Source organism: Ambystoma mexicanum, chromosome 11, assembly GCF_040938575.1.
Source record: "Ambystoma mexicanum isolate Mex_15411 chromosome 11, UKY_AmexF1_1, whole genome shotgun sequence".
Classification (NCBI taxonomy): Eukaryota; Metazoa; Chordata; class Amphibia; order Caudata; family Ambystomatidae; genus Ambystoma; species Ambystoma mexicanum.
Window position 1 is genome coordinate 406,281,261 of NC_090934.1, and position 25,418 is coordinate 406,306,678.

General features: G+C 47.9%; 1 protein-coding gene across 3 annotated transcripts in view; it reads left to right on the forward strand.

The window, feature by feature from the left end:
• Positions 1–25,418, forward strand: part of CKAP5 (cytoskeleton associated protein 5) — a 1,593,334-nt gene that overhangs the window by 107,170 nt on the left and 1,460,746 nt on the right. For all 3 annotated transcript variants that reach the window (XM_069623197.1, XM_069623199.1, XM_069623198.1), the window contains exon 4: positions 11,822–12,028. In XM_069623197.1, coding sequence (XP_069479298.1) covers positions 11,822–12,028 — 207 coding nt within the window. The remainder of the gene's footprint in view (positions 1–11,821; positions 12,029–25,418) is intronic.

The window sequence follows — 25,418 nt, forward strand, 5'->3', positions numbered from 1 at the left end:
TCAGTGTGATCAATTTTCAGATGACAATTGGGACATCATTCAGCATGCCAGGAGGCCTTCGACTGTCCCCGTATAAGAGCAAATGGACTAGGTACTGCCATTGGTCTCCAGACAAGGGTCTGGACCCCGTCACCTGTCCTCTGAATGACATGCTGGCTTCTTCAGCACACCTGACTCGTTCTGGAGACAGCGGGAAGGACTTCAGCCCAGGGCACCCTGCTAAAATGGCACACCTGGTTGAACTCCCGGTTCAAGCCAGAGACTCGGGTGTCCTTAATCAACAAGCCAGTTGGAGGACTAAACCTGTTCGGCAAGGCCGTTGATGAGGCGCTGGAAACGGCAAAAATGATCACAAGACTTTGAACTAAATTACTCACATTCAACAGGGGGGGGGGGTGGGAGTTTCTCGTTGCTCCTTTCGTGGGCAATCCTACTCACTCCCCTGACGACCAATATGGTTCCGGGAACAATTGGTCCTCAGGACAGGGTTCTACCTCCACTACCCCATCTCCTTGGTGGACAACACCATGGGAAAGGAAGGGGCCATAATTCCACCCCAGAGGCTCTCCGGCCTCCTGTTAGATATGACTTTCAGATCCGGGTCCCCTCCAATGCCTCCCCGGTCGGGGGACATATGACATCATTCCTGCACTCATGGGAGGGGATTACAACAGACCAGTTGGTGCTCAAGACAGTCGCCCACGGGTACTGCATCGAGTTCAGCCGACCACCTCGATTCAGACCACCGATATTAAGACGCTTAACACCAGAACACAAGGATGCTGCAAGAGGTCCAGATCCTGCAGGAAAAGGGCGCTATCGAAATCGTCCCGCTTCTACAGGTAAACAAGGGTATTTATTCAGTGTACGTACTTGTACCCAAAAAGGATCTCAACCATGCGCCCTGTGCTAGATTTGCTCCAAGCGAACACATTTATCAAACCTGAAGTTTCGGATGGTGACACTGCAAGAGATTCCTCTGCTAACGCAGGTCATTACCTGGCAACATTGGACATGAGATGCATACTTTAATATTTCAATTTTGCCGGCACACAGGAAATACCTACGGTTCATGATGGAGGACAAGCACTACCATTTCAAGGTCCTTCCTTTCGGCATTGCCTCGCCCCCAAGGGTGTACAAAAGGTACTGGCAGTGGCAGCAGCACACCTGCGCAGGCAGTGCATTCCAGTTAACCCTTACCTCGACAACTGGCTCATAACGGGATTCCTACCGAACATGTCTATCCAATACCCAAAAGACGATAGACCTCTTAGTCAGTTTTGGATTCTCAATAAATGAGAAGTCCAGCCTTTACCCCTCAGAGGGTATAAAAACCTGCTGGTTAGATCCCTCAATATGTAGCCAGTCGACAAGTGACGGTACGCAAGGCCATGCAACGGTTTGGAATGATGGCGTCCTGCATTTAGTTCCTCACACACGTTTGCGCATGCGTCCCATGCAAGAGTGGCTCAACAGCCAGTGATCTCAGGCCAGCGGACAATGGGACGATCTAGTGGTTGTCTCGGCGGCCCTCGTTCTCTCTGCAGTGGTGGTCGAGGGAAAACTACCCCGCAGTTGAAGCCACTCACGACTGACGCATCTCTTGCGGGGTGGGGGACTCAGCTGCTTCAGCAGACGGCGCACAGCTTTTGGTCCCCATTGATAGCTTCCAATCACATAAACCTGTTGGAGCTGTTAGCGGTATTCAAAGCACTGAAGGCCTTTCAAACACAGTTGCTGGGGAAAACGGTCCTGATCCTAAGACAGGATCACAGCCATGTACTACCTGAACAAGCAAAGGGGCACTCATTCTCCAGGGCTATCCAAACTGTCCCAAAACATTTGGAAGTGGGCTCTCAAAAACAAGAGGTTCCTGTTATCACATGTTCTAGGGGAACTCAATCATCTGGCGGACGTGCTCAGCAGAGACTTCCCACTGCCCTTAGAATACGAATGGCGGCGCTTGATGGACATGGCAGCCTGAGTGCTGAGCTCCGGACTGGGGAAAATCCTTCTGTAGAAATAACCATTTGGACGCAGCAAATCCTTCCCACCTTGCTGTGACCTGGGAACGGACCTCAGCTGCTCATTCCAGCCGACTAGCAGAACCCAACATCCGGAGACTGTGGAGATACAGCTGCGAGCAGACCGGCGTGAGATACGCCCGACTCTCCCCCCCGAACGGTGGCTCCAGGGAGCACGGCCTGTCTGGCTGCTGTGTGGCGTGGCACTGTGGGCCTGTGGGGGGAGGGGCGACTCTGCCCTGATCGCGCGCCTGGCAGACATCTTGCAGCCAGGTACGCTCTATATACGCCGGAGCAGGATCGGATTACGAGCTGTGGGGTACTGCTGTGGGGGATAGACTGAGGACTACTGGCCCCTGCCTGCCTGGATCGCGGCACCGCTCCTCATCGATAACCCGGCAGACTGACACGGTGGGGGCTGGTGTGTTGCAGGACTGCCGCGGAGCCCATACTGGTACGCGGTCCCCCGGCCCCTGCCTCCTGCTGTTGTGGCCCCCGTGAGACCAGAGTGTCGGTAGGACACCTGGTGGGGTTGTGGTGTCCAGGTGACTCGCGCCTTCACTGCAACGGCACCTATGCCTGCTGCCCTGGAGGCCCCTTCTTTTCCTGCCCAACTGAGAGGTGGATGACGTACAACAAACTTAAGCAGCAAACGCACCATTTGCTCCACGCATTCTACTAGGGCAACCCCCATGGTCGGCTGATAAACCCCTTAGCTGAAGCTAGGGGGAACTGTCTCCCCCCACCCCCCCTGCCCCCGGCATCCACTGAGACTAGTGACTGGCTGCCCTGAGTGGCGGAACTCCTGTATAATACACACCCCTGCCCTGACACTTGGCAGGAGGCAGCCTACAGGTTGAGCCTTGTCTGGTACTATCCTGGACTGCCCCCGCAACCCCCCCCTGCACACCTTGGCCCCTGGCGCACTGCCTTTGGCACACAGGATCCGCGTGGTCGCAGGTCTGGATCAACAGAACTTTTAACGCTAGGCGCTAATCGAAGCCATAGGCATGTAGGGCAGAGACGCAACCTTTTCTGGGTCACATCCACAAGCTCCAAGTTACATCAAAGACATATTTTGTTTGAGAGTCCACTACAGCCCTGTATGATATCCGAACGGCCCGCCCTCAGCTACCCTGCTGCGCTGTACGACCCAACAGGACTCCTGCATGCTCTAATCACCCATGCTTACCCATACTTCCTACTTCCAGGATCTTCCTTGGCTGACACCATGACTAAAGGAACTGGTACGGGGAAAAAACAGAGCTTTTTGTATGTTCGGAAAAACTCCAAGTCAACGGGGGAAATGCTGGAGGATGTACCCACTACATCAGCCCCACCGGTCCCCGATGATTCGCAGACGATGCTGGAGTATATTCGCGAAGGGTTCACCACTTTGCACACCAAACTCGACTATGTAAACGGCACCATTTCATCCGTCAAAGCACACATCGAGAAGACCGATGGTCGGGTGGCCGAGATTGAAACAAGGGTGGGTGCCGTCGAGGATGATTTAGGCTCTCTGCGGGCTACAGTCTCCTTGCTCTCCAAACGGGTACTAGCAGTGGAAAAAAATGATAATCTCGGTCAAGACTTAATAACCTGCGTATAGTCCGAGTGCCCGAGGACGTGATCAAGGAGTCCATGGAAGACTACTTGGAGCGCATTCTACTAACACTTCTGGAGTCACCGAAACTTTCCCCACAATTTGCAGTGGAAAGAGCCCATCGGTCATTAACTGCAAAGCCCAGACCTGGCGCGCCTCCACGTCCCATCCTAGCCAGAATCCTACATTTTCGGGATCGTGATGCCCTCCTGAGTGCGGCTAGAGTTGAGGGGAGCTGCATCTTGGGGCGGCAAGGATCCATCTTTACCCGGACCTCTCTGTAGTGGTGCAACAGGAGTGCAAAACCTTTCTGACAGTCAAAGACTGAGATTTAGGTGTCAAATACTCCATGCTCTACCCTGCCAAGCTGAGAATTGAACACTCCAATCAGACGTTGTTCTTTACAATTCCAGAAGAGGCCTCTAAATTCATCGATTTAACATTTCCCTGGTTGTTTCTCCCCCCTGTGTTGCAACTCTGATTATTGCTCTGTTTTTGCCAATTAAGCTCTTGCCCGGTAATAGGCCTATACAGGGCCGTGCGCATAAGGTGTTTTGTGTTTCCCAGGAGTTCATTAATGGTTGAACTTGTTTCTTCTGGTCTGCTGATCCTCGATTCACATGTTCCTTCCTAGTCACACTGGTTCCTTTTGCTTAGAACTGCAAATACCCTTCTACATCCCCCCAGTCTGGAGCATTACCGCCAGGCTAGCTATCAGGCCCCCAGGCGTTGATGCCTTTTGATCTGGTTGTTATGGTTGTGCTGGGTTGTCATTCCTCTGTTTGGGGGAGGGGTGTGAGTGGGGGCAGTTGGGAGTTATGTTAAAAAAAGGCTTGACGACCGTGAGGGATGCCTCGCATGTAGCAATATCTGGTTATAGTCATACTGGTGTGAGGATATGGCTGCTTCAGTTATGCCGACATTGGCCCCCACTCTGCCGGGAATTAGAGTTTAACCATTCTCTCCATACAAATGGATAATAGCCGAACGTTCATGAGCTGGAAGGTACGGGGTCTCGGTAATCCTAAAAAGATGCGGCAGATACAACTTCATGCTGAACGCCACGGTGTTAAAATCCTGTGTTTGCAGGAGTCCCACCCCCGCTTTGAAAAATGTGAAGTTTGCTAAGCAGTGGGGGCCCCAGAGGTTCTATACCAATTACTCCACGCAGAGTCGATGTGTGATGACTCTGATCCATACAAGCCTTATATTTACCTGCAGTCACTCACGGGTAGACCCACTGGGGAGATGTGTACTGACCCAAGGCACCCTGCAAAAATAAAGGTGGCCGTATTAAACATCTACGGTCCGAATATTGATGACCCTGACTTTTATCTACACCTGGCCTCTGTCGGAAAGTTTCCCCCTGGTCCCGATCCTATGGGACGGTGATTTCAATACAATACTGAACATCAACCTTGATAGATCAGGCTCTAGACCGTGCCAGCTCTCCAGGGCTACCCATTTCATCCTGACCATGCTCCCTCGCTTGTCGGTTGTGGAGGCTTCGCGGCTCATGTACCCCGACTCGCGAACATACTCCTACTATTCCTCAGTGCACGATTCACATTCTAGGATTGACAGGTGGCTTGTATCGGACACATTGATAAGGAACCTTTCCCGTCTGTCGATTCTCCCTAGAACTCTCTCCGACCACTCGCCAGTGGTCATCTCCCTGAACTAGGGTGAGGACTATGATCGAATTAAACAATGGAAAATGAGGCCTCACTCCCTACTTGAGCTTTAGCTCTGAACTTGAAGAGGAATTGTTTTAACTTGACGCCAACTCTCATCACAAGCTACCCTCTGGGAATCCTTTAAAGCATACATCGGGTTTATCGCCATCTCCAAGGGAAGTGGTGTCCTGAAAGGGATCTGCTCGGATATCACGAGAAGCGAGTAGACGCTAGCTACCCTTGAGGCCCAATATGCTCTAGATCAATCCCGCGAGACCTTAGCGTTATTGGGTTCAGAGCTGGACACATTCCATGGTGTGGCCGAACGGGAGGTTACATTTTTAGACAGCCCCCATCTGGTAAGGAAATACTGAGATGGAGAACGACCAGGTCGAATATTAGCCAGGCTAATACGCCGAGAATTCGGAGCCCCAACATACTGGCGATAGAAATACCGGATGGCACACTGGGCACATCACCACAAGACAAACTCGGAGTTCCTAACATTCTATAGTTCCCTCTATTCGAAAGCTGATAGTGTCCCGATATCTGAGATTGACTCCTACTTGGAGAGCCTCCCTATCTCGTTCCTTTCCATTGACAACAGCATCTCCCTTGAGAGGCCGTACACTCCTGAAGAGCCCTCGGACGCTATTGAGTCTCATCTGGCAAAGCCCTGGGTCTTGATGGCCTCCCCATCAAATTCTATAAACAGTTTAAATCCCTTCTGGTCCCTCATCTGATGGCACTGTGGGAGGAGTCATGTGAGGAAGGCACGCTCCCTCCCTCTGGGAGGCAGTGATAAGTCCTCCTAAAACCTGGCAAACCCCCCACCCAATGCGGCTCGTACGAGCTCCTTTCACTAATTAACTGTGATGTCAAAATCTACGCCAAATTATTAGCCCTACGGCTAGCCTCATTTATGCCTCACATTCACCCGGATCAAGCGGGATTTGTCCCTGGAGGATCCACCTCCCTCAACCTGAGACTTCTATTTAATGTGGTCAGTAGGATCAGCCCGAAGGTGCAGGCGGTGGCGGCCACCTTGGATATGCAGAAAGCATTCGACTCGGTATCGTGGGAATACCTATGGCGAGTCCTGGTGAAATGCAAATTCGGACCCAACTTTCGATCCTGGGTTAAGCTGCTCTATACAAGTCCGTCGGCTAGGGTCCGCACAGAGGAAAGGTGCTCCTCCCCTTTCCAAATAGCCAGCGGAATGCGACAGGGCTGCCCTTTTTCCACACTAATATTCGCTATAGCCATGGAACCCTTTGCTGACATGATGCGTCAGTTAACGCTCGTAGAGGCTTGCGAGCAGCGGGCCAAGCTGACATTGTTTCCTTATATGCCGACGATGCCCTTGCTCTACATCTGTTCCCCAGATACCAACCTTGATCAGATTCTGGAGGATGTGGTCTGCTTTGGACACATATCTGGGCCAAAGGTGAAATGCTCTAAATCAGTCCTCTTCCCTCTCACTGACTGCACGCGTCCCCTTGTGACCTTATGGGGTTCACATGGTCCCAATCCAAATTTACTTACCTCGGGGTGGTGGTGTCCCGTCGCTCAGATGTTGCGTGAGGACAACTACCAGAATTACCTTACAAACCTGGCCATTAAAACCACAAGCTGGACTAGACTCCCGATCTCACTTGCAGGCCGAGTAGGGATACTTGAAATGGTTGTACTGCCCCAACTCCTCTCTAGATTCATTAACCTTCGCCTATGGCCAGGAGATGACTTTTTTTCGGACGCTACTCCACACAATCAACACCTTTTTGTGTCACTCTGGCGCAGTCCGGCTTAAACTAGTGACACTGACCACCCCTATGGAGTACGGTGGATTTGGCGCCCCGAACTTCCTTAGGTACTGGTTGGTAGCACAATTCCCAATTTGCTTCCCATTGGTTTAACACCACAGACCCTCCCCCTGATAGTTAGAGAGGCTGACAGTTAGTGATTGTGATATTCTCTCTCTCGCTCTCAAACCCGCGCCGGCTGACCCTGGGTCGGCAGATCCGGTTGCTACTACAGCTCTTGCCCTTTCCAAAATCTGGAAATTACTAGATACACCCCACCCACGGGGACCTGCCGCTCTGGAACTTCCTCCCAGAGGTCCCGCACGTCCCAGATACTTATCGTGGGCCGACGCAGGATTCGTGGCGCTCCGGGATGTTTATGTACAGGGTAACTTTCTTGAATGGTCAGATCTCCCACTTTACCTGAGATGGACCATCAGCATGGCTGAAATACTCTTCTCTCCGGAAAAGTCTCAAAACTAATACCCCAACTTCCCTACAGTACCGCCTGATGAACCCATAATTGCGGAGCTGTGCTCTTTTGACTCCTCGAGAGGGAAGGTGTCCAGGCTGTATACCCTGCTGCAAACCAGTGCATGCACCCATAATGTATCCTTCAACTCCCGATTCAAACGAATACAATTCAAAGTGTTGCACAGATATCACCACACCCCAAGTAGACTGCACCACATGTTCAGTGGGCTCTCCTCCAGCTGCACTGGATGTGGCTCCGGGCTACATATATCCATATGATTTGGTCCTGCCCACGGCTGACACAATTCTGGACCGAAATATGTTCCACATTGTCTATTATACTAGATCACACTATAGACCCATCCCCTTCACGATGCCTTTTGCATGACTTTCCTCAATTAGGGCGCGATTCGAGGAAGCTAGCTGGCCTCTGCATGCTGTTTGCTGTATGCTGCATATTAATGAACTGGCTCCGAACTGGAGCAGCCACGTATACACAGTGGCTCAGGGCAGTCATATGGGCGTCAGATACTGAAGAGGCCTGGGATACTCTGCAACAGCCATACTCAAGGCCAAGGGATATCTGGCGGACGTTCTGCATCTATATGTCTACTATGAACACTGACCCGGATGCTGCATCCTCCGTCCCCGCCCTCCCCTCTCCTGTGGCCACCCCTGAGCGGTGATTCTTCAACCCTCTATCTGTAATATCCCCTGGTCCCTGGCTCATTAATGTTTGTTTTATTCACTTATAATGCGCACCAGACCAGAAGGTAGACGGGCGCAACAGTACAGAAAATGCAAAGCTTAAATTACAGGGTCGGGTCATGGGTTGCATACAGATACAAAACACAATATATCACAGGTAGGCGGCAATTGCAAATTGCACAAGAAGTACATACAAAATACAATAAAGATAGAGTATCTATACAGGCACTAGGTGGACATTAGCTCATCGGCCAGGTGGGCAGAGTGAGGAGGTCCATAAGATCAGAGGCGAACAGGATAATGAAGTGTATATGCTAGGGTTGTGTGAGGATAAGTGGGCCCCAACGGGCTAATCCTTGGCAGACCTCAGCAGATTAATGTAGTTGGTTCTAAATTTCGGAAAGGTTTGCTTCTCACGTAGTGTTTGGCAGTGAGTTCCATAATTGGCCTGCTTGAACCTGGGAGCTGCAGCCCCCCGCCTTAGCCTGTATCTTGGAATGATGAGGCTGTTGGCATTTGAAGTTCTGGTGGCGGGGCGCGTGTGGTTTCTTTTTGTGAGTTTGTTAGAGATAGCTCAGTGCGGCGTTGTTCAGGGCCTTGTGGACCAGGGACGCTACTTTTAAGTGGATTTTGTTTTGGGTGGGCAGCCAATTATTTTGACGCCTGATCTTTGAAATATGCGATCTTTTGGACACACCGAGGGCGGCACGTAGGGCGTTGTTTTGAAGAATTTGAATTTGGTGTGTGATGGATTTATTTGCTCCAATGTAGAGGGCATTACAATAGTTGAGCCTCAAGAGGATTAATGCTCTCGCTAGGATAAGGCAATTGTTGTCAGAAAGAAACCAGTGTGTGTGATATACCCACTATGTACCAGTATTGTATTCACTGTATATGATTGTATCTTGCTTTCATACCATGCGCGTTTCTTGTTTGCGTGTTGTCAAGCTAAATAAAGGTTTTAAAAAAAATACGAATGGCGACTAGACAAAGCATCGTCCAACAGTTTCGCAGAATGCGGCTTCCCAGAGATCTGCTTGTTCGCAACTCTGGAGAACGCACAATGCCTAAATTACACCTCTAGGTAACCTCAGAACCGATCCAAAGTGAACGATCTCTGGATAACATTGTCAGGGAAATTTAAGCCCCCGCCACCCCCCCCCCATTACTCACCCCACCCCTCACCCCCCTCCACAAGATTGTGCACAAGATGCACCAGGAACCAGTCACCATGATATTGCTGGGCCCGCCAACCCTGGTTCTTCCATCTGATGGAGATGTCTCTCCTCTGAAACTGCCTTGCCCATACAACATGCTATCTCAGGACAAATGGGTAAATTCTTCATCCATGCCTGCAAACTCTGAATTTAGCGTCCTGGCTCTTGAAGTCATAGAGTTTGGGCACTTCCAACTTCCTCAAAGATGCATGGACATACTTAGGGAAGCAAGAAAACCTAACACCCAACATTACTACTCCCGCAAACGGAAGCGCTTCGTTATTTGATGCAATTCCAAGAGCATCAATCCCATTGACTGCTCACCTACCCATATTGTGTTGTACCGGAATCACTTACTTGACTCTGGCCTGGTTTTTAATTCCCTGAAAGTTCACTTATCTGCACTCTTAGCCTACATTACGTCCCAACAAAAGGGTTTGTTGTGGAAGATATCAGTTATCAAGGTATTCATGGAAGGGGTTAAAAGGATTCATTCCCCCCTACCCCCTTCCCCCATTTCTAACCCAGCTCCTAGATGGGACCTGAACATGGTATTAACTAGACCAATGGGGTCTCCTTTTGAGCCTATGCATAAAGCGAGCCACAAAGCTCTTACTTAAGTCAGTCTTCCTAGTGGCAATCACTTCAATAAGAGTTGGTGAACTGTAGGCCCTTTCAGGTCTAGACACTTTTGTTACAGTTCAGAGATAAGGTGGTTCTGCGCACTCATCCTCGATTTGCGCCCACATTTTTTTCCAGGTTCCATGTGAACCAGTCTATAGAACTTCCGACTTTCTTCCAGAAGCCCACTAACATGGCGGACCCCACTAACATGGCAGAGAGAAGCCTACACACACTAGATGTGCGCAGGGCAGTCCTGTATTACCTGGAAAGAACTAAACCACTAAGAAAAACAAACCAGTTTGTTTCAGTGGCAGCTGGTAGAGGGGAATCCTGTCTCTAAATCGGCCATCTCAGGGTGGATTGTCAATTGCATCACTCTCTGCTATACTCTTGCTACGAGAGAACTTCCCTTCAAGCCTAGAGCACACTACTCGAGGCACTGGGGCTTCCATAGCATTCATTGCAAATGTTCCCATAGCGTCCATTTGCAAAGCGGCAACCTGGAGTTCTGTACACACCTTTACAAAACACTATTGCCTAGACACTCACTCTAGGCATGATTCTCAGGTGGGACAAGCAGCACTAAGACGTCTCTTTCACTACTGTTCCTTCTCACATCCCACCTCCAACTCCGGGTACTGCTCGCTAGTCTATGCACAGCATGTGATTCTAAGCAGATTAACAAGCATCAGAAGACATGCATTGCTTACCGTAATAGCATTTCTGATGTTTATCTTCTTAGATTCACACACTTCCTCCAAGCTCCTGGTACTATTCTCTTTTCTGTACTCACTCAAGATAGTCATAAGGCTCCTCCACATCAGAAAAAATACAATCTGAGGGACCTAGACTCGTGAGGGATTTTAGGTACACTACACGTCACGTTGGGGATAGTGTTACAGGCACGCCCATGTCGACGTCCACTTTCGATCATCGAAAGTCAAGATACAATACTCTGCGGTTACCACTAGATGTCGGACTATATGCACAGCCTGTGAATCTAAGCAGATACAATCTAGTGCATGTCTTCTTGTACAGTGGAATCACCTGCAAGGATGGAGTAGAGGGACAGGAAGTATGAGTAATTAAAGTCACTCACTGTAGTGACTAGAGTACTCCTAATTCTTAGTTCCCTTTCCTCCTACGTCCCACCCGCCTTCACCTGCTAGTATGCCAAGGGCTAATATGTACTAAGAGTAACCCACTATCTAAGCGTCCAATGTGTTCATGGGGGACAGAGGTAAGGTGCCGGGGACTCGGCAGGGCATTCCTATGCCTGAGGCTGCGCACCTATACTAAATTTAAAGGGAAGCTCAATTCTTTGCTGCCACAAAGGTTCTGGTACTGCGCCCATGTTGGGCGACGGCCCACAAGGATGGAGGAAAGGGGACTAGTGACTGAGTTCTCTAGTCACTACAGTGAGTTACTTGAATTTCTGTGATATTATCACACAATCTATTTGTTTTCTGACGTCTGTCCCTGCTAAGCTGGATGTCCAATGTGTGTCGATGCTATAAAGAAATGTACATTTAACTGGTGCGTTGCTCGACTTGGTTTTTGTACGTAGTGGATACAAACTAAATGTTCTTGAAAAAAGCCATGTTTATTCATTAACCATAAATGCTAATTGATGTGCCCTACTTGCTCTTGATAACCAATAGTAATGTGAGTTTGCTACCTGTTTTAGGGCAACTGGAGAAGTGGTTTCTGGAGTTGTAAATAAAGTCTACAACCAGCCAAAAGCTAGAGCAAAGGAGCTTGGCATTGATATATGCCTGATGTATGTAGAAATTGAGCGGGGGGAGCCTGTGCAGGAAGAACTGCTGAAAGGACTTGACAACAAGAACCCAAAGATTATTGTTGCCTGTGCAGAGTCACTGAGGAAGGCACTAAGGTAAGGCTTGCTGTTGGATTCTGTCGCTCATGTAGTGGGTAAATCTGTTGATGCAGCATTTATTTTTGTGGACTATATGCTTGTTGTAAACCAAATATTTTGAACTTGCTTGCATCTCTACAGTTGTGTGCGATGGTAGGGTGCTCTAGTGGGGGAAAATGTCCTACAGAGGAATACAGGTGTTCTGGTGCAACGGCAAATGTATGTTGGTTGGCTAACTAAGCTTTGTCTACGCTGGGGTATGACTGATGAATGTGATGGGACTCGATAACATGGTTTATTGAAATCGGTTTCCATACCATAACTCTGCTGATTGCATTGTTGACTCCAAACCTCTGGCTGGGCAGCTGGTGTGACCTTTCCTTTAAGCTTGCAAGGCGTAGGCTTGATGCTGGTGTCCTACCTTTTCAGGGCAACAATGCTGCAGATACCTCTCCAGACCTCACCTGCTGTTCAGATTGCTAAACACTTATTGGCCTGCATGTCCCTGGATAGGCCACAGAAGAGGGTTTGAGGTACGCTATTTGAATAAGTGGGGGGGTAGATCTGATGGTCACCTGATAAGGGGCCAGGAGAGGTTGGGATGGGTAGGGGGAGCTTAGGGCAGTGGTCTGCAAACTGTGGGACTGGCCCCATAAGGGGGGGGGGCCTGAAGGGTGTTCGGGGCGGAGGGGGGTGGCCACAAGATTCTTCCAAAAGGGCATACAGTGACTGCCTTTATAGAAAATATAGGCAGATACTTTATTTTTATTCATTTACATTTTTGTACCATGCACACATGCCTCAAGGCGCACATAAAACAAGACTGGACTTGCAGACAAGCAAATCAAGCTCGGGCCAAAGAAGCAGAGAGAACTGAATCAGGCCTGAGATTGAAGAGGTGCGTCTTGATGGCCTTTTTAAGAGGCATAGTTGTATAGTTGTCAGAGGGAAGCAGGGAGAGTTCCAAAGAAGTGGAGCTTGGACTTCAAAGGTTGCGCCACCAAAATGAACCATTTTTGAATCTTGGCTGAACCAGTGTGGGTGTGATAGATGAACGAAGATTTCTAGCGGACCTCTTGCTCTTAGTGCGATCAGATAGGTATAAGGGACATGAGAAAAATAGGCACTTGTGAGCTAAGGTGAGAATTTTGTGAGAAATTCTGTGCCTAACGGGGAGCCAATGAAGGGTTTTCCTGAATATAGAGATGTGTATGACAAGTACGCTCGAAGATGTTACGTACAGCATTATTTTGTGTAACTTGAAGGGCATTAATGTTCAGAGCAGTGGTGCCGGCCAACAGAATATTGCAGTAGTTGAGCCTGGAGTTAGTTAATGCCGTAGACAACTAGGCACAATTTTCAGAAGTGATGAAGGGTCGAATGTATTGTACGCGCTTGTTAATGAAGCCGCATGCCGACCTAATAGAAGATACGTGAGGCCTCATTGACAGTTTGTCATCTAGGATTACTCCTAGGGTTTTCACTTTCTTTGAAACCAGAATGGTGTGATCCGCAATCAGGAAATCTGAATAATCTGGAGTGAGCTTACACTGCGTGTTCTTGGTGGCTACGATCATGAGTTCAGTCTTAGTGTTAAGGGCTAGGGAGCTGTGGGCCATCCAGTTCTGTATGGCATTGTAAATGGTGTTAAGAGCAATGAGGTCCTGCTTGTAGTGCCTGCTGAGCTGAAGGACCACCTGGGTATCATTAGCGTAGTTGGTATATTGGACTCCCAGGCTGTTCAACAGATCAAGCAAAGGCCGAATATAGATGTTAAAAAGAAGCTGCGACAAGCAGGAACCTTGAGGGACACCGCCGGTTTGTGTGATGGGGAAGAATGATGGTTCCCCCACACAAACCCGTACTTTGCGGGGTCCTAGAAAGGAATCAATCCAGTTGGAGGCTGAGGTGTAGCATTGGCCACATCTCCAAGCCTAGTCGCCAGTAGTGCATGATCAACAATATCGAAGGCTGCAGAGAGGTCCAGCAGCATCAGTAATGCGGGATGATTATCTGCCATGCCAGCCAGGGTGGACTTAAGATCAAACATGGCAAGTGCCGTGCTCTATAGCCAGATTCTGGTGTGCCTAAGATGTTATGTTTTTTCACATGATCCTGTAGTTGAATGTAGGCCAATCTATCAAGAATTTTTAAAATGAAAGGCACATTAGTTATGGGCCTATAATTGTCTTTAAGGGTTCCAATTCATCTCTTTTAGCAGTGGAGTAACCCAAGCAGTTTTCAAAGAGGTAGGAACAATACCCTCATCAAAGGATAGGTTGCTTAGCCTGGTGAGCCAGGGAACAAGAGCATCGAGTCCTTAAAGATGTCAGTGTGGCAATCACTTGGCCATGAGGTGGCCTTAAGGTCCTGAACAACCTTATGCACTTGTTCTTCTGATTAGTGACTGAAGGCAAACGAGGGGATATTATTGTCATGACTGGTAGTGACATTGAACCAAAGTTCCGGTGTACCTGAATCACAGGAATTGAGTTTCATTTTCTTTCCTGGTGTGCTGCAATTTCGGACATAAAGCTATTTTGAACATGTTGGCACCAAGCAGAGTTATTTATAACCTCACTATTGGGGACTGGGAGATCTTGAAATTCAGCTAAGATTTTGAGTTTCTCCTACGTTTGACTGGGCATTAATTATTTTTTTGTTGTAATAGATGGCTTTTGCATAGGTGATCAATGCCCTGAATTTCAATACAGACTTTTTATAGGCTGAGAGACTGGATGCAGTGGAATTTTTTTTTTTTTGCCAGGTTCTGTCCAGTGCCCTTTTGACTTGTCTAGCAGTTATGATTTCTTCTGAGAACCAGCGGTTATTAGTAGTTGGTTTGATCAGTTATATATTGATGGGGGGGGCCAGGCCATCGATAACTTAATGGGTGCAGTCAGATGTTCTACCAAGGAAGCTGCATCGGAAAATTTGGTGAGAGGCTGCAGATTGGAAGATAGTGTGGAAAATGTGCGGCAGTAATTTCTTTAGGTTCCTTGTAAGTTTTCGAATGTGGGGCAGGGAGCTTAATTTAGGTGGCGGGCTGGGTAACATAATGTTGGCCAGGATGACAATAGTCAGACCATATACATGTGAGTCCACTGTCAGTTGATACATATCGAAATGGCCTCTGGGGGGGGGGGGGGGCAGCTGCGATATTTTTACTCAAGAGGATGGCTCAGCAACATTTCTACTCCTGGTTGGGGTGGGGCTTGGCATAAAATAGTTAGACCACCACTGGCTTAGGGTAGGATCTCTGCATGGCTGTTTTGTTTGCTTTGTGTTACTGGATTACTCACTAATCAACCTTTAACGTATGTTCTTGTTGGCTTTCATGCCAATTTGAAGTCCAATGAAAAGCTTAGCTTTTGTCCTTTTCTTTTCCCTTTGTGTTGGTGTCTTGGGGCAAAGTTTGTGCATGTATATTTCTGATGCTTGTGAATCTGCTTAGAATCACATGCTGTGCATATAGTCAGACATCTAGTGGTAACTTCACACGCCGAGGTCCCACAGATTGTTTTTTCCTGTTTAACTAGTTTGTCGCAAAAAATGCCAAGCTCTTAAAGAGTTTTGTATTGCGTATTCCTGTTCTTTGGCGGTTCGCTTGCCTTCAATGACTACTCGGCGGCTGTTCGCCTGATATTGTCTGCCGACTCGGCCACTGTTTACCACGTGGCCTTAACTGCCTGGCCTTCACAGTATGGAGAGTTGGGCCCTGTTCGTACTAACTTCTCTTGAAAATGCATTTTCATTACCCGGCTGCCGTTTCCCTCTGCTATGGAGAGGAGGCCTTTTAAATTCTGCCCATCTTGCAGCGGCAAATTCCCTTGGAAAGACACCCATCACCAATGCAATCAGTGTCTTCCTCATGATCATGAAATTCACTGTAAAGCCTACAAACACTTTTGGCCTAAGACCCCGAAAGGCAGGTGTACAAAACGGTGGGCGTCCTGTACAATGCAGGCTGAGTCACTCACCTGCCGGCGCCTCAGACGAAGCATCTGTAAGACGAGGCAACTTCCTCCAGCAGATCTGTTGAGTAACGTTGTCATGCCGGCTGGCCCCTCAAAATCCCCGGCGGGGCCTTTCGAACCTCGCAGTTCGGTGCCTCTGCACACCCGCCTACACATGCCGGTAAAGCTTCTTTAGTGTGCAGCACCACTAAATGTATGGCCTCAAATTCAGTAGCACCGGAACGGGCCCACTCGTTAAATGCTCCCAAAGCTTGGGGAGAAGCTTTCTACAGCTAGTTTGCACGTTTCAGACCCCAAGAAGGCCTCTAATTTGCCAGAGGACTATCCTTCGGCCTCATCGCCTCTCTCTCCAAGGCCCTGCATCGTCGCCCAGTGCCATCTCCACAGCGTTTGGCTCCTCTGGATGGACCAGGGACAAGTTTGAAGCATGTATGAAAAAGATGGCCGAGTTCATTGGTTTCTCAGGCCAGTTTGAGGACATTTTAAAGACATAGGGATGTTGATCCGTGTCCTGTCCCTCCTATGTTGCAGAGGCTCCACTCTCCTGGTGCTCAAATCTCATCCTGGATGACTCTAGCTAGGACGCTTCACATGTCCAGGATTCTAGCCAGTGCAGCCAGGATGCTACTGATCAGGACATTGATTTGGAACCCGTGGATGACCAGGGCACGTGGCATAAAACCACCACCCCCCCCCCCCTATGAACCTGGCAAACATTTTTGCTGGATGCTCCTCTGGTCACCCAATCCAGGGATTTGTTGCCCATCGGTGACCATCTGCTCTTCAATAACCTTCTAAATAAGGATGTTGATCACTTCAAGATTACCATGTAGGAAGCCGTCCCTGTCTCGGACTTCATGGAAAGTATTCTGAAGGAAAAGACCCCAGTCAGCCAAGTTATCCCGTTACTGAACCAAATAGCGCCTCGCCCGCTCTGCTCACACCATCGCTCTCATGTGCAGTCAATCCCTGTGTGGTGAAAATATTCCGCCCGGCTCCTTCAGACCCGCTGTACATCAGGGGCCATGCCATCTCAGACTCCCAGGCCATCGCTACTAGACAGTAAAGGGAAGGGGTGCCACTGTCCTCATCGGATTCCCCTCCTGACAAGGACTGCAAGAAACTGTACACCCATGGCAAGTGTCACCACCTCTAATGCCTCTCCCACCCCCCCAAATTGCCAACAATGCCACACACCTAGCAAGCTAAAGTCACGTTCAGTGGGGCCTCGTCCAGGACGGCTTCCAAGATGTCGCAGAACCTGCTTGCACCTGCCGATTAGCCGTGGTGGCGCAGGGGCGGCAGGTCACCCATAATCTCAAAAATACCTTGGACTCAAACTGCTGGACATGTCCTTGCCCATGGGACCCTTCTCAAATGCCACACCTGGCTGAAGAATTCAGGGTTTAAGCCAGAGACCCAGGCTTCCGCCATTAACAAGCCAGTGGAGGATGCCAACCTTTTTGGAAAAGCGGTGGATGAGGCCTTGGAAACTGCCAAGAAGGAGCACGAGAACTTAAAATCGCTCAATCAGATCTTTGCCAATCCCTTGGTCCAGTGAAGAGTTTAACACTTTCCGGCCCTTTCGCAGGCCGCCCCCAATTCTCCACAAGGACAGTATGGCTTGGGGGTGATCCAACTGGGCCTCTGGACAGGGCTCCTCGGGTGGTTTTTAATCACAACTAGGATTTCGACAAGGGAAAGTCTGAGGAAGAAACTCTGCTTCCAGAGGCTCCCCAGCCTCCACTGCCAAATGACTGTGGTACTTCCACACTTCCCCTGTCAGGGGACATTTAACATCTTTTACCCACGCATAGGAGGGGATCACATCAGATCAGTGGGTACTCCAGACAGTCGCCCACGGGTACTGAATAGTTTCTCCGGCCACCCCGCTATCTCCCACCCGAAAGCAAACTGTCGTCAGACTATCTGTGTATCCTGTTGGACAAAGTCCAGGTCCTGATGGAAAAAGGCACCATCGAAGTCGTCCCTCATCTCCAGGTAAACAAGTGAATTTATTGAATGTACGCACTTGTTCCCAAAAAGGATGTAAACATGCGCCATGTTTCAGATCTGTGAACAAATGTCAAACCACAATAATTCAGGATGACAACTCTTCAGGAAGTAATCCCACTGCTGCGGCATGGATTTACATGGCCACATTGGACACGAAAGATGCATACTTTCATACTTCAATGTGCCCAGCGCACAGAATATCTTGGGTTCAAGATTGAGGGGACACACTATCAGATCAAGTTTCTCCCCTTCTGCATTGCCTCTGCCCCAAGGGTATTTACAAAGGTACTAGCGGTAGCAGCTGCTCACCTGCGCAGGCAGTCAATCCCCATGTATCCCTACCTTGACGACTGGCTCATTACCAGAGTCGTACGGAACATGTCTGGGGACGGAAGACTGGCTTGTCCTCATTATGTAACCAGTCCCTGGGTAACCGTACTCAAGGCCTTGTGGAAGCTAGGGCTGGTGGTGTCTTCCTAGTTCCACATGATCGCCTGCGCTCCCCGTTCAGGAGGCTCGAGGCAATGGTGTCGGGCCACTGGGATGATCTAGTGGTTGTCTCGACTGCCCTTGTACAGTCTTTGCAGTTGTGGTCCAAGGAAATCCTTATGCAGGGGACAAACTTTACTACCCCTGCAGTCCAAACCACTGTTTTCATGGACGCACCTGTTGGGCATCAGGATCTCCTCCTTCAGACGGCGCACTGCGTGTGGTCACCATCAGTAGCTTCCAAACACATCAATCTGTTGGAACTGCTTGCAGTGTTCAAAGCCCTGAAAGCCTCCCAAGCATATCTACAGGGGAAGACAGTTCTCGTCTTTACAGACAGTACCATGGCCGTGTTACTACCCAAACAAGCAGGGGGGGGGACCTTGCTGTAGGACTATCCAAACTAGCCCAGTACATCTGGAAGTGGGCACTCAAACACATTTTCTTCCTCCTCGCAACATGTTTCAGGGGAGCACAATTCTCTGGCAGATATGCTCAGCAGAGACTTCGATCTACATTTAGAGCACAAGTGGCGCTTGCAAGAGCACATTCTACTTGTCTTTGCAGAGTGGGGTTTTCCAGACATTGACTTGTTTGTGACTAGGGAGAAAGCCCAATGCCCAGATTTAGTCTCAAGGTACCCACAAATGCTCCAAAGGGAACTGTCTCTGGATAACATGTTCTGGGAGATTTGCCTACGCTCCTCCAACCCCACCCCCCCCCCCACCCCCAACCCCTGGTTTCCCCTTCTCAGGATAGTGTGCAAGATGCACCAGGAACCAGTCATGATCCTTGTGGCACCAATGTGGGCTTGACAGCCATGGTTCTCCCCATCTCATGGGAATGTCTGTCTCCCCTCCCAGGAATTTGCCATGCCTTTTCAACATGCTGACTGAGGGGAAACATTGCATCTGTGCCTCCAACAATTTAGCAGCCTGTCTCCTGAAGTCGTTTGGACACCTCAAAGTCCCTCAGATGTATGGACCCACTCGGGGAAGCACAAAAACCAACCCTAGACATTGTTACTCCAATAAGTGGAAACACTTTATCTGAGGCAATGCTAAGAAAGTCAAATCAATTAACGGCTCTCCTAAAGATATCGTCCTCACGCTTACGTCCTGTCCCTCCATACTGTATGGGTGTCCCTTCCAAGGGACGAGAGACGGAACCTTCTTCCCTTTTAAATTTAGAAGCGTCTGGGGGCACGGCCCAGGGAGCATGCGCTGCCCTGACTCGGCCCTTGGGTGCCGCGCCACACCTCGGTCCCCTTTTCCGCGTCGACGGGAACAGGCTGAATTCGCCAGCACTCCTGGTTTTCGCTTCAGCCATGTAATTCCACGCGCAGATTCTTTTGTCTGATCATTCAGGTACTTAGTCCTCAGGAGTCGTCCTCCTCCCCAGCGCATGTCGAATTCTACAGGGTTCAGCAGGTGTCCATCCTGCAACAGGCTCTTCCCAACTTCATACCCCCACGCCCTCTGCCTACGTTGCCTTGGCCCAGACCACGGTTGGCAATCATGTCCGGCGTGTGACTCGCTGTCCTCGAAGGCGCTGAAGAACAGACTAGCCAGATGGAGGGAGCTCTTCCAGAGGTCGCCTCCAGAGGATCTCAAGAACTTTGTCAAGCATCGAACCAGGCCCAAGGTAGGGCCAATATTTTCCAGCACACCCCGCAAGGGAGACTCCTTCCAGGAACTCTCCCACGCGGAGGGACCGGCCAGGTCCGTCTTTCTACCGGCATGTGCCCCTGAGGCTGCTACAGCTACCGGCCTTCAGGTCGAGGGGTCCTCGGATCCACCCGGGCGCATTGTCGAGGGACCAGAATGTTCTTGTACCGGGTCTACACCATTTTACTGGCACAATGGCCGAAGGGCTACTCCCTAACACCTGCAATACAGCCGACGGGGTGCCTAAACGCAGCTCTATTGACCCCCAGGTCGAGGGTGGCTGTCAGGTTTCCTTCTCTTATTCAAGTTTCCTTTTTATTATTATCCTTTTCAGATTAGCTTTGTGTGGGTGGGAAGTTTTCCATTATAGTTGGTTAGGCCTTAACTTGTTGATTCAGAATCCTGGTTCTGACCCAAGGCAAGATGGAGCCTCACAGTGACAGCTCTGATTGGCTGGAAGACAATGCTGAACAACAATGAACATTCTAAACTGTCACTCTGTGCCTTTCATCATCAAAACCCCATCTGAGAGGACGTGTTCAGTGGCTGCTCCTGCTTTAGTATTAGGCCTGGTGGATTTTATCCTTCAGATCTCAGCAGTTGAGCGGCTACTTTCTTGGGGGTTCAGGAGAAGTCTTCAGCTGGCAGGAATTCGTTTTGAAGATAGGAAAAGCAGGAAATCTTTGTGAATTCGCTCAGGAGATAAGTGACTTTATTTCTACTGTAAATCTGTTCATCTCAATAACAGTCTCCTTGAAAATTCGTTAAAAGTAGTGTTTCTACTAAAACTATTGAACTATCGGAGTGCGCTTGTGTTTCCAGTGCGGTGTTCCTTAGCGCGAGATTTTGACTGTCGCGTGCGTATTCAAGTGAGCGCGTGCTTTCTAGCGTGTGTATTCCGAGCGCGAGTAGAGGTTGGTCTCGTGCCATTTTAAACGCGCGTGTGTTTTATTGCGCGGGTGATCCTTGCGCGAAAAGCTATACGCTGCGTGAGAACTACAAAGCGCGTGTGAAATTCAAAGCGCGTGTGAAATACAAAGCGCGTGTGATTTTTAGCGCGAGTGTACAAAGCGCGTGTGAAATACAAAGCGCGTGTGAAATACAAAGCGCGTGTGATTTTTAGCGCGTGTGAAATACAAAGCGCGTGTGATTTTTAGCGCGGGGGTACAAAGCGCGAGAATCTGTTAGTCGCGTGCCATGAGAGTGCGCGTGTGTTTTTTCCATCGCGAGTGATTGTGCGCGTGAGAATCACTTCGTTGCGTTTGAACTCAATAGCGCGGGTGTTCTTATTTCGCGTGTCTCGCAGGAGAACATTATTGCGCGTGTGGACTATTGCGCGTGGGAATTATTGCGCGTGTGGATTTTTTGCGCGTGTGGATTATTTTGATCGCGCGTCTTCATCCGTTTGCGCGTGTTCTTCAACCAGGAAGATTTCTACGTGAAGTTCATCGATAATTTTAATGGAAATAACCTGCGTGTGCAGTTAGCATGTGTTTCCTCTTTCTTCAAGGATTCAAAGACTCAAGATAATTATAAATAGTTTGAAAAGTTTTGAAATGACAAGAAAGAACATTTTAAAGACAATCTAATTGAACTACCAGTGCATGTTGGAAAAAAGACAAACAAAGAACTAAGATTTCCAGTTTTGCCTAATGTAAGAAGTTGCTGGGAATTTCAAGTATCGCAAGTAAGAGAGATTTTCAGCTTCTTATCCGCTTCTCTAAGAAATTCCAAGAGAAGAACCAGGTAGGATTCTCAATTATTAGTTAAGGATTAATGACTTCCCATTCATAAGGTTAAGTAAGTGAATTAAGGAAGTGTATATGTTATTCTCTATCCTCTGCAGGTTCAGCACTGATTAGCCTTGACGCAGTCTGCCTGGTGTTGTTTTGTTGTCCCATTCCCCCTTTCCCTTTGGGGTGTAGTTTACAGAGCTGTATTGAAAACTAGTTCTGGGAAATACATCTCAGGGGGATTGTCGGGGGTTCAGCAGCTTCCGCGGATACAGGACCTCTCAGCCTGACAGAATGAAAGGCCAATAATTTAGTCCGCCCGAGCTGTCATGAACCCCGACGAATCCATGGAGATGTTAGGATCTTTGATTAGGGAGTTACGGGAGGAGTTGAAAATTTCTCGGGAAGAAAATGCCTTACTTAGTCAAAAGGTAGATGACTTAAGTGTTAAAGTTACACAAATTCAACAGAGGGTAGAAAGGAGAGAGGATGAGGTTTCAGGGGGCGCAGGTTCTCCACCTGAGTTAGAAAGAGAAGATCAGTTACCACACATACAACGGGCGCCTTCAGTGGCAGAAGGGGTAAGGAGTATAATTATGCCAGTTCCTTTGGCGCCCCCAGAACGTTGTCATGGGGATTCCAAGAGATTTAGGGTGTTCTTAACACAATGTGAATTACATTTTATGAGTAGACCAGAATTATTTCCATTGGATGCTTCTAAGATAACATTTATGTTGTCATATCTTTCTGGGGAGGCATCTGCTTGGGCTGGGTTGTTGGTGAGTCAAAAGAGTGCGGTTTTAGAAAATTATACCAGTTTTTTAGAGATATTCCGAAAAATGTTTGATAGAAGACAGTTATCTCTGGAAGTAGATGGTGAACTTTTAGAATTAAAACAAGGTAATAGAGACTTGATTGCTTATATAACACAATTTAAGTCCCTTGTGTTAGAAAGCAAGTGGCCCGAGGTTAAACAGGCCTCGTTGTTTTATCGGGGCCTTAGAGATGAGTTAAAGGATGCTTTGTCTGGAGTAGTAGAACGCCCTCCTACTTGTGAAGGTCTGATTGATTTGGTTATTCAATTGGACTTCCGTTTGAGTGAAAGGAAGGCAGAGAGACGTCATGGTCAGAGTGATGTAAAGTCTATACTTGGAGTAGATAGACCTAAAATAGAGAGTAAACCCAAAGGGAATAATTCATCTCCAAGAATCAGAGGCCCGTTAACAGTGGAGGAAAAGACTAGGAGGAGAGATAATAATCTGTGTTTATACTGTGGAAGAGGTGGGCACTTTTTAGGAAACTGTCCTTACACTCCCAAGAAGACTTCTTCCTCAGCAGTCAAGGTACAACAGATCGCTAATACGGTGCAGACAGCGGTTCCTCATATAACCATAAATGTATCCTTATTTTTTGATTTGGAGTGTAAGGGAAATGGTCCTGTAATGATTGACTCGGGTGCGACTGGGAATTTCATGGATTGGGGTCTGGCCAAATCGTTGGGAATTCCAATTATTCTGAAGGAGGTTGTAGAGCAGGCTAGGGCTGTTGATGGTACATGCTTATCTTCTGGTCCTATTACTCATAGAACTGGTTCTTTAACTTTGGAGTTATCAGGTCACAAAGAGATAATTTCGTTTGAGTTAATTGATGCCCCTTTGTTGAAGATTATCTTGGGCATGCCTTGGCTTACTCTCCATAATCCCCTAATTGATTGGAGTGCTAGGACAATTGACATGCAATCCGATTTTTGTAAAGAGAATTGCTTTTCAGGAAGTCTCTTAGAGGAAGAGGTAAAACAAAGTAATTCCGTGTCTAGTTTTCTGGCTGAGACTGGAATTGGAGGTCATGATGTGGGAGCTGTAGTGGGTCAACTTCCCCAGTGTTACAAAGATTTCTGGGACGTATTTGATGAGAAAGTGGCAGGAGAATTACCACCCCATAGATCCTTTGATTGTAAAATTGAACTGGAGCCAGGAACAATTTTGCCTAGTAGTAGGGTATATGCTCTTACTGAGAAAGAGAATGATTATTTAAAAGAATATTTGTCAGAAAATTTGGCCAAAGGATTTATTCGTCATTCTAAGTCACCTGCGGCCTCTCCTTTATTTTTTGTACCAAAACCGGATGGCTCGCTTAGAACTTGCATAGATTATCGAGCAGTTAACAAAGTCACTATTAAGAACCGGTATCCTCTTCCTCTCATCTCAGAAATGCTTAATCAAATACAAGGAGCAAATATTTTCTCAAAATTAGATCTGAGAGGAGCTTACCATCTTGTACGTGTGCAGGAAGGGGACGAATGGAAGACAGCATTTAAGACCAGATTTGGGCTGTTTGAATATCAGGTTATGCCATTCGGTCTATGTAATGCTCCAGCGGCTTTCCAATTTTTCATTGATGAGGTTTTTAGAGAATACTTGGATATTTTTGTTGTCGTTTATATCGATGATATTTTAATTTTCTCTTCTGACCTAGATCAACATCAGAAACATGTGCGCTTGGTGTTACAAAAGTTGCGAGAAAATCATTTGTTTGCCAAATTGGAAAAAAGTCAATTCCATACTGATTCTGCGGAGTTTTTAGGTTTTATAATTTCACCTAAGGGTTTAGAAATGAATCCTAAAAAAGTGCAAGCCGTTCTTGAATGGCCCCCTCCTACTAAGGTTAAGGAAATACAAAGTTTCTTAGGATTTGCCAATTTTTATAGGAGATTTATAGAAGGTTTTTCTCGGCTGGTTGCTCCTATAACAAGGCTTTTGAAAAAAGGAGTGAAATTTGACTGGGACCTTGAAGCAGAAAAGGCTTCAAGAGTTAAAACAAAGATTTACTTCTAGTCCAATTCTAATTCATCCAGATCTTTCTAAACCTTTTTTTTTGGAGGCGGACGCTTCAAATTTAGCGTTGGGGGCGGTGCTTTCTCAAAGGAATGAAACTACTGGTCAAATACATCCAGTTGCATTCTTTTCTAGAAAGTTTTCTGCTGCTGAAGTGAACTACACAATTGCTGATCGGGAACTGTTAGCAATAAAGTCCGCTTTTGAAGAATGGAGACATTTTCTTAAAGGAGCAAGACATACAGTAACGGTCCTTACTGATCATCGAAATTTATTGTTTTTAAAATCTGCCAGAACTTTGTCTCCACGCCAACTTCGTTGGTCTTTGTTCTTTGCAGATTATGATTTCATTGTGACTTTTAAACCCGGAAGTCAAAACAAAAAAGCTGATGCGTTATCTCGCCAATTTCCTGGAAGTGAAGACAAAGAGATTATAGAACCAGAACCTATAATTGCTCCAGAACGTTTTTTGTTAGCTGGAGCCATTAAAGAAATTGATTTTTTGAATGAAGTTCGTCAAAATATGTCCTTGCAGAAGATGGAGGAGTGGGTGAGACTGGATCCAGCTAGAAAGTTGAAAGACAATCTTCCTTTTTTTGATAACAAGCTTTATGTACCTACTGATGAGTTGAGAGAAAAGGTTTTGAGAAATTGTCATGAATCCATTTTAGCAGGACATCCTGGGTTCAGAA